General features: G+C 50.6%; 1 protein-coding gene across 1 annotated transcript; it reads right to left on the minus strand.

Moving 5' to 3' along the window:
- Window positions 1-560: 560 nt before the first annotated feature.
- On the minus strand, window positions 561-9549 carry Fcer2 (Fc fragment of IgE receptor II). Its single transcript, XM_035444163.1, has 11 exons — window positions 9528-9549; window positions 8427-8546; window positions 8154-8223; window positions 7244-7380; window positions 6968-7030; window positions 6751-6813; window positions 6580-6642; window positions 6372-6461; window positions 2104-2255; window positions 1882-1985; window positions 561-1512 (listed from the first exon to the last, which is right to left on the minus strand). The coding sequence occupies exons 1-11, from the start codon at window positions 9547-9549 to the stop codon at window positions 1314-1316; spliced, it is 1083 nt and encodes a 360-aa protein (XP_035300054.1). The 3' UTR covers window positions 561-1313.
- Window positions 9550-10027: the final 478 nt, after the last annotated feature.

A 10027-nucleotide genomic window follows, 5' to 3' on the forward strand; every position in this document is an offset into this window, starting at 1 on the left:
CTCAACTATGTAGACCAGGTGTCCTCAGATTCAGAGATCTGCCTACCTCCCTTAGTGCTGAGATTAAAGTTGTGCACCACCACCCCTCGCTTTTTTTTTTTTTTTAAGAATACAGACAGACAGACAGACAGACAGACAGACAGACACACACACACACACACACACACACACACGTTGTTTGTAGGTTTGTGAACATGAATGCAGGTGACTGGAGGCCAGAAGGGGGCATCAGATCCAAGATCTGTTGCAGGTGCTTGTGAGTCCTCTGATGTGAGTGTTGCCATCTGAGCTCCCATTCCTAGGAGGAGCGGTGTGTTCTTAACTGCTAAAGCATGTCTCTAGCCTCCACCTTGTTTTTAAAATTATGTTTATTTTGTGTGTGCATGTAGAGCCAGAGATGTGAGATGTTTTCCTCAGGTGCACTCCACCTTAAACATCTTTAAAAATGGGTTTATGTGTTTAAGTGTGTGGGGGGCTGCACAGGCCTCAGGGTAGTGTGGAAGCCAACTTTTGAGACTTGATTTTTTCCTCCTGAGACTCAGGAGACTGGAGCCTTGAACTCAGGTCATCGCTGGCCCTCCTCTCAGCTTTATTTGGGTCTCACCGATTTGTCCAGGCTTGCCCAAAGCCACAGTTCCAAGCTTACTCGGATTATAAGCAAGTACCAACACGCCTGGCTGGGAATCACATACTCCCGAGCCTCACTCCCACACATACCTAGCATGTTACTGTGATAACATAGGAAAAGAAATAACCAAGATACATGAGGTGTAAAATTCCATATCAGTTGCACTGCATTCTCAAAGAGGGTCTTGGGCACCAGGTCGCTGAAACTGTCAGCTACCTGCCACACCTGGAGCACACCTGGCAAGGCCTCCAAGGAGCGGGGAGTGCTGGGGACCAGCTATGATCCCTTTTCGCTGTTGCACACAAACTTGGTGGGAGGATTTGCTGCCAGACCCTGGGGAGAGGGGACTTGTGCTCTGTGGGACAGTGAGTGGGAGGAAGAGGAAAACTTGATAGGAGTAGGAAGCCCCCTGAGAAAACTGTTCTCAGCTTCCTGGATGGCTCAGCTGCCCACACGCAGGCTGCATGGCAGGACTCGGGTGTGAGGAGGGCAGAGGGGCTGGGATGTCAGCTTAGTTGGATGGGGAGCTGGTATCTACCAGCTGCTTCAGTATGGGTGGGGGCATAATCATGGAGGCCTTGAGTCACAAAGAGGGGCCCAGGCCTTGATAGGACGATCCTCAGGGCCTGGCTGTCTCCATGATGAAGGTGGGAGAGACATCCAGAAGAGGGTGGGCAGAAGCTTGTCAGGGTTCATTACTTGGAGTGGGTCCTGTTGGACTCACAGAGGCTAATGGGGCAGATGCCTCACATGTGGCCAGCTGCTCACACACCCAGGCATACAGGAAGCTGCGGCAGGAGTAGTCGTTCCACTGGCCGGACTCCCGCATCAGCACGCAGTCCTCACCCTGCTCTGCGTTGTTGGGCTCCCCTGGACTCCAGTTGCTGGAACAAGAAACACTCCAGTCATAGGAATGCCATGAGGGAAGTGTTCCTTCTCTGCAGGTCCTCCCCCACTATTCTCATTTCATAGCAAAGGTTCCCCCGTTTGGGGGCCCTGTGCCTGGGTCTCCCCCATTTCTGTACGCCCTCTATGCATGCAGCCCAAGACCCACCTTTCCAAACTGCTCTTGCTGCTCTCTGCCCCGGGCCCTTCATCCTTTCCTTATGGCTAAGGAATCTAGGAAGTCCAGACCCCAGGGCTCTCTCCTTCATCTGTAGCCTACAGGACCCTTTCCCTGAGCCTGGACTCCTCCATGAGGTACTTATCCAGGGACAGTTCCCTCCTCGGTGTTTATCCCGCAGGCCCCTTACCTGTAACCCACTGGGCTCCCGTCCATCCATATGAACTGTCCCTCCACATTGAGATCCCGGAGGCCAATCCAGGAATCCTTGCTGATGTGTTTCATCAGGAAGTCCTAGGTGGAGATGCATATGGTCCATCCTGTCCATTCCAGAAGGCCAGGGTGGGACGACCTCCCCTGCCCCGCCCATCACGATCCAGCTGCCCATGGTCTCCATAGAGCCCCTGGCCACCTGCTCCTCCTGACTGTGAATGCTGACTAGCCGCCCTTCTAGGTCACTGCAGGCGAATCGGGCCTGGATCCACTGCTTGGGGCCCTTGCCAAAATAGTAGCACTTCTGCTGGAAATGGAGCCAGTTCTTGGGACACGTGCTGCATGCAGCTCCTGGGGTGGCAGAGAAGAGAGGCTCAGCGTTGTGGTGGGCTGCCCCTGGCCCCCATGGGCAGGGTATGCATGTGTATGGTAGTGTCTCTTCTGCAGTCACCCAGGGATCTGTCTCTCCAAGCTTAGACCCTAGCAGCCGGTCTGCAGCTTTTTTCATGGGATCTGGCCAGTTCATTGGTGGGACTATCTCAGTCACCAACACTATCACCGAAGCCACCCCAGTGGTTAGCAGAATAGCAGTTGTCACTAACCTCATAAATACCTCAACCACTGGCATCAGCAACAAACAGCCAAGGCCAACCCCAACTCAGCCACCAGCTTTATGTAACACTTCCAATCCCAAGCTTACTAACACCTCCATGGTTAGCAACACCTCAACTACCAGAACCTTAACACAGACACTCCAGCCGTACCACAGACATCTCAGACACAGACACCTCCACCCCACAGACACCTCAGCCACCCCCACCCCACAGACACCCCAGCCACAGCACACCCCACAGACACCTCAGACACCTCAGTCAGAGCAGAGATGACCGAGTAATCTAGAGCAGGAATGGCTTTTGCAGAGGGCCCAAGTTTAGTTCCCAGCACCCACATTAGCCAACTCACCACTGCCTATAACTCCAGCTCTATGGACCAGGCATCTGCAGGCCCCTTAAACTCATGTGCCCTTTACCTGCCCCTCCATAATTAAAAGTAAAATAAATATTAAAAGTATATTTATCTAAAAGAAATGAAAAGGGTAAAGAGGGAGGTCGAGAGAGATTGAAAGAGAGAGAGACTGAGACTGGAAAGTTTCCTGGCTGTGACACCTAGGGACAGTACCAGGGCTGAACTCAGACCCCAGAGTGTAGGACGGGATTTGTATGTGGGGGATGCCTCAGTGAGAAAAGCACCGACTAGAGGCCTGAGGCCTGCGTGTGGATCTCATGGATGGATGCACCTGTAATTCTAGTATCCTGTGGTGAGGTGGAAACAGTGTGTATGTGCGTGCATGTGTGTGATGTGTGTGTGTGTGTGTGTCTGTGTGAGATCAGTGTATGAGCTGTGGTGTATATGTGGTGTGTGTGTATGTGGTATGTCTGTATGTGACCTGTGTATTTGGTGTGTGGTGTGTGTGTGTGTGTGTGTGTGTGTGTGTGTGTGTGTGTGTTTGTGATCTGTGGATGTGATGTGATGTGTATATGTGGTGTGTATGTATGTGATCTGTGTTGTGTTTACTTTGTGTGTGTATGTGGTTTGTATGTGACTTGTGTATTTGGTGTGTGTGAGACTGTGTGTATGCGGTCTGTGTTGTATTTGGTGTATGTGTATGTGGTGTGTATATTTGGTGTATGTGTATGTGGTGTATATCTGCATAGGTGTGTATATGCGGTGAGTGTATATGCTATGTGTGTATGTGAGGTACATGTTGTGTAGTGTGATGTGTGTGTATGTGTATATGTGAAGTGTGTGTTGTTTGTGTGTTGTGTATATGTGTATGTGTAGTGTGGGTGTGGTATATATATGAGGTGTGTGGTGTGTGTTTGTGTGATGTGTATGTGGTGTACATGTATGTGAGGTGTGTGGTGTGCATATATGTGTGGTGTATATGTGCATATGTGAGGTATGTGTATGGTGTCCATGTGGTGCATATGTGTGTATATGTGAGGTGTATGGTGTGTATATTTGTGTATGTTTATGTGGTGTGTATCTTCATAGGTGTGTGTATGTGGTGAGTGTATATGGTATGTGTGTATGTGAGGTATGTGTGTATAGTGTAATGTGTGTTTGTGTATGTGTGTATCTGTAAAGTGTGTGTTGTTTTTGCTTGTGTGGTGTGTGTGTTGCATATGTGTATATATGTGAGGTGTGTGGGTATGTGTGGAGTGTATGTGGTGTATATGTGTGTATATGTTAGGTATGTGGTGTGTATGTGTTGTTTGTGTATGTGTGGTGTTCGTGAAGTGTATGTGTGAGGTGTGTGTATGTGTGAAGTATGGTGTGTGTGTGTGTGTGGTGTGTGGTGTATGTGTGTATGTGTGAGGTGTGTGGTGTGTGGTGTATGTGTGAGGTGTGTGGTGTGTGGTGTGTGTGGTGTATGTGTGTATGTGTGTGGTGTGTGTGTGTGTGGTGTATGTGTGTATGTGTGAGGTGTGTGGTGTGTGTGGTGTATATGCATGTGTGTACTCAGAGAAAGGGTAGGAGGTGAGAAATCTGTGAGCAATGAAAATGACCTTGAGTCTGTCCATGCTCTGCCACAAGAAACCACAGGGGTTTTCTGCTGGGATCCCCAGAGCCACTCGTCCCAAGGGATGGGGGCTCCTTCCAACCAAGCAAAGTTCCTTCCTCTCTCTTGTCCTCTGGGGCAGCTGGGGCTTTCCAGAAGTGGAAGGGGAAAGTCAAGGGCAATGAAGCAATGGTTCTACGAGTGCAGCACGGTGACCTCATTCTTATCCCATGTCACAAGCTCTACAATGGCTGGTGGGCAAGTGTGGTGGCCTCCTGGTATCAACATTACCTCCACCTGTACCATCCCTGGTGGTCATGTCCCTTATCACCGAGTGGGTTAATTCATGGAGGCTGCTGTGGTGAGGGTGAGGTGGAACTCAGGGAGAGGGAACATTATGGGGACATGAAAAAGGAAGGAGCCCCTCTGCTGGCAAGAGCCTCTCAACAGCACAGAAGCAAGAATTTCAGCACAATTAGCATTTGCTTGGAGGCTGCCTGAGTGGTGACAATGACGTGGATATCTCTATATTCTTTCTGTACACACCTTATACTAAAGCAATGAATCAGCTCAAGGTCTGGTCAAGGTGTATGCTTTCAGGTTGGACTTCATTCCTCTGCCAGCTAAATTCTAGAACTCTCAAACAAGACCACTGATAGTTTACAGTTAGAATGTCCTGTCTTCCTGCACCCCATGATCTTTCACCTCATCAATTGTAACCATCTTGGGAACTGCCCTGGGATCTCACTTAAATTCTCTGGGCTGAGCAAGCATGAGGACCTCAGTTCCAATCCCTGGAACTGATTAAAGCCGGATATGGCAGCATGCACCTGGAATCCCAGCACCCTCGCGGGAGTTGGGAGGAGGCAGACATGGGAAAACCCCTGATGCTTGTTAGCCAGCTAGCCCGGCTTAGCAGTGGCTAACATCCTATCTCAAACAAGATGGAAGGCAAAGACTGACACCTGAGGTTGTCCTCTGACTTCCACATGGACCATGACTCATGTGCACATCCCCCCACCCCTACATACACACCTATACTCCCAGCTCCCCCCCCAGAAACACACACACACACACACACACACACACACACACACACACACACACACATCTTCAGCAGGTCTTGAGGACAACTTCAAAACTCACTAAATCCCACCTGAGATTATTGGATAGAGCAAGATGCAGCTGCTTGAGAAGCCCACACCCAGCCCTATCTGTATTAGGGCTAATGAGATGGCTCAGTGGGTAAAGGAGCTTTTTGCTGAGTCTGAAGACCTGAGTTCAAATCCCAAAACCCATGTGGCAGAAGGAAAGAACCAACTCTTGAAAGTTGTCCTTTGAACTCCAAATATGTGCCTTGGCATGCATTCCTCCTACCCTTACATACATACACATAAAAGAAATAAAATGTAAAAATAATTTAAAAACTCGTGTTGAAATCTTTCTGGATAAATTCCAGTTCTGTTTCACACTGGCTTGTCCTGAAATTCCCTGAATCAAAGACAAAGAGCCCTGTTTGACCTGAGTTGAGGTTCCTATAGGGTTAAGGAAACTCCTCGGGCTGCAGAGCTGTTCCTGTGTCCCTGCCATCCCTGCCATCCCTGCCATCCTTGATAGGGCTGCTGACGACCACATCCCCACTAAGCCTGGGTGGGCAGGCAACAGCAACAGAGGGAAGCCAGCTTTACCTGGAGGAGGAAAACAGCGTGGACCCCACCCCCATCAGCAGAGGGCGCTCTTCTAAATGTCCCCATCTGTCCTGGTCTCAATATAAACTCAGATCTGTGCACATCACACAAACGCATCCCCAAGTCACACCATGCCACACAATTGTATCAGTACTGCCTCCTCGTGCGGCACACACAGGATGCCACAGTATGTGGTTACAGGCCACCGCGACTCACCCTTTGATATTAACATCTCTATCCACAGCTTTGCCACCTCTTCCTGGAGTTTCTCCAGAGAATCCGAGGCCGTGCGCTTCTCATTCAAGCCTGGGGGATGGGGGGAGTGGGTATAGTGGGTATAGCATTCAGAGACTGACAGACAGCTCCTAGTCCCACCCACTTCTCGCTCAGTTTTGCCGTTTTTCGCCTGCCTGGACATTCTCACCCTGGGATTTGACGTTGATTAGATCCTCCTGGAGTCTGTTCAGGTTCTGGGAGAGCTCAGAGTCTGAAAGGTATAGGGATCGGTGCAGTTTTCAGAGACTGACAGACAGCTCCCAGCACCACCCCCTTCTCACTGAATTGGCCGCTTTCCCCTGGCGGTTCCAAGTCTCACTCTGGGATTCGACGTTGTTTAGCTCCTCTTGGAGTCTGTTCAGGTTCTGGGAGAGCTCAGAGTCTGAAAGGAGTATGGCTGGCCTCAGAGATGCAGCGCTGCGTGTGGATCATCGCTTCCACTCCCCTCTCCCCCCAACCCCCATCCTGAGCCTGGCCTCCAGCCTCCAGGGTCCCTGTGGTTCTCAGGGTGGGGGTTTTCTCTCATCCTGTCTTACCCTGAGCTTTCATTTGTGTCTGTTCAGCTTGGAGCTCTTGCATGCTTTGTGACATTTGAACAGCTGCCCACAGAGCAGAAGAACTCAGTGATGAGAAGGTTCCCCTGGAGATTCCTCACCCCCGTCCCCACCCCGTCCTTAGGGCCTTAGGGCTGCCACCTCCAAGCCCTGCTGTGGTTTGCAGCCAGGCAATGACTGGTCACCACTGACTATGCAAGGCCATCCCTGCCTTTTCCCCCTTCCCCATCTCAGTCTGACAGGAGATGACTGGCTCACCCTGGGACTTCTGGGCCAACTGATTACTCTGGTATCTTTGTAAGTCCTTGGAAACATGAGAGACTGGGACAAAGGGAAGAAGAGAGGTGTTTTTAAGAACCGCAAAACCCACCTTCCATCCATCTCTTTCCCTTTCCCTTTCCAATACCCTTCGCCTGCCTCCCTCCCTCCCTCCCTCCCTCCTCCTCCCTCCCTCCTCCTCCCTCCCTCCCCCCTCCCTCCCTCCCTCCCTCTCTCTCTCCTTTCCCACTGTATTCCTCATATTGCTCTCTCACTCCTGCCTCAACCTTCTGACATCACAGGTAAACATGCCCCCCCCCCCCCCCAGTTAAGGCGCTTTGTACTTCAGCCCAGTTCTCAATGCTTTCACATCACCACAGAACTGCAGAACTTTCCCCATATTTTGGATGGAACAAGGGGGAGGTAGAACAGATGAGGTACAGACTAGAATTGAATTATCGGCTATGTCCTCTCTCTCTCTCTCTCTCTCTCTCTCTCTCTCTCTCTCTCTCTTTCTCTCCCTCTCTCTGAGACAGGGCCTCATGTAGCTCAGGATACTCTGGAACTCAATATATAGCCAAGGATGAGCTTGACTTCTGATTCTCCTGCTGGGATTGCAGGCAGGCACTAGGTGCCCAGTTAATGTAGTGCTGGGGATGGAGCCCAGGGCAGGTGCTCCATCAGCTGAACTGCGTCTTTATCTTTCTGCAGACAAGGGCATAGGGAAGCATGAGGGGTGTTGTGGATATCAGATAACAGAAAACCAGGCTTCTCCAGAGAGTGACGAAGTTCCCTACTCTAGACTGTCCATTTATTCCTAGGGAGAAGGTGACATTGATGCAGACCACTGACAGTGGTTAGTGGCAGGAAAATGGCAATACCATCCCCGCCTTCACTTCTGCCAGCCCACCTTGACCCCTGCATACCATTCTGTATGGCGATGTCTCCTAGCTGTTTCAGATTCTTCTCCGTTTCCCAGTCTAGGGGGGCATGTGGAAAGAGGAGCAGACAAGGATTGTTACTTGTCTCCCCACACCTGACAGGTGGGGTTGGGGGGTACAAGTAGAACCAGGTGATGGGGGACCTTAAGATGGAGCAGAAGATGGGGAAAACAAGTTCCAAAGAGGGTGTTGGGCTCCCTAGGCATTGGGGTGGGATCTATGGGGGCTGGGGAGGTCCGTACGCCATAGAAGAAGCAGGGTCAGCATGGCAGCCCACATTGCTGTGCTCAGCAACCCCACCAGCACCAGCTGTGTCCCTCGTCTTGCACAGCAGCAGCGTTTCCGAGGAGGCTCCCAGTATCCTGTTGGTAGTACGGAGAATACTGAAGGGTACAGGGGAGTGTGGGCTCCACCTCTAGCTGTTTCCCCATCATTCAGAGTGTCACTGTCCAAACAGTTCATCTAGAGTCCCATCTGAAGCAGAGGGTCTCAGCGGACCCAAGGCTACTTCCTTTTCAATTTTCCCCATGTGTAAACTGCCCCACCACTGTGTCTATCTGGATGATGCATGTCCATTAGTCCTCCTGAACTTGGTCTATCTCTCCTCTGTGTGTCTCCCAGTCTGCCTCTCTGGTTTTGACTTGCCCAGCCAGAGTCTGTCCACATTCCAGCAAACAATGAGTCTGACTTCAGTCCAGGTCATTTCTGGAGAGACAGACAGAGCCAGGAGCTTCTAAGCCTTCCCTCTTGCAATACTGGGTCCCCCAGCCTCACCTCTAGATGGCAGGACCTTCTTTTTCTAGTCTGTTCTGACCCCCAACACTCTGTGCTTATACCTTGACCCTCAGGTCCTAGCTACTCTGGTGTTTGTCACAATGCTGAGCCCCTTCCCTAGTCATAAGACACTACAACCCAATTTTTGCTTCATATGAAGTCCGGTCCCCAGATACCACACTCTTCAGGCTTCACCCCAATCCCCGAGCTCCCCCAATTCTGTCTTAATATTCCCCACCCAGCCTCCCCCCACTTCCTTACCCTGGTTTTGAGAACTCATTCCGAATTCTGAGTTCCTGTTCAGATGGCCTTCAACTCTGTGTGACCCTGAGCTGTCCAGCGGGGACTGAGTTTTGTTGGGAGGGTGTTGAGTAACAGAAGGGGGAGGCCCTGGGTTTCCCTGTTCCACAGGGCTGTGTGCCACCAGCCTCAGTCAATGCTCACCTCCACACTTCACCCTCCCTCCTGGCTGTTGTTGGAAATTCACCCTCTTGGCTAAAGAGGGACCGAAGAGGCCCCACATCCTCAGGCAGATGAATGCCAGCATCAGCACCTATGTCACTTCTTACCTGCATATTCATGCTCCTCCATGCCAGTCCTGCTTAGATCCTTTAGAGATGGTGTGTGCACTGCCTGCCAAGGTGGTCTTCACTCCACAGTTCGTCACAGCTCTGGAAGTGACTTGGTTTCAATGGACATTAGGATAAGTGTCAAACTCTCTAGAGTGTAGGATGGTATCGGGGACCTGGAGATCCCAGGAGAGCTGGCTGATTTTGTTTAGTCCAGAAGTTAAAAAAATGAATGTCTTGGTGAGCTTGGGAGATATGGCTAATGTAGTCTCCAAAGCCTGGACCACAGTCTAGTGTGTAGAGCATATCACGCAGGAGGCACACAGTAGGTGCTCAATACATGTGCAGCATTGGCTACTGATTTAAGCTAGAAATTTTTTTTTTAATCTGTAAAAAGGGGATGTTTAGCAGCTGTGTATATGTGTGTATGCATTCAGGTACATGTGTGTGCTGGTGTGCATGCATGTGTGTACATGTGGCTCATGCATGTGTATGCTGTA

The sequence above is a fragment of the Cricetulus griseus genome, chromosome 4 (assembly GCF_003668045.3).
Source record: "Cricetulus griseus strain 17A/GY chromosome 4, alternate assembly CriGri-PICRH-1.0, whole genome shotgun sequence".
NCBI classification, from domain to species: Eukaryota; Metazoa; Chordata; class Mammalia; order Rodentia; family Cricetidae; genus Cricetulus; species Cricetulus griseus.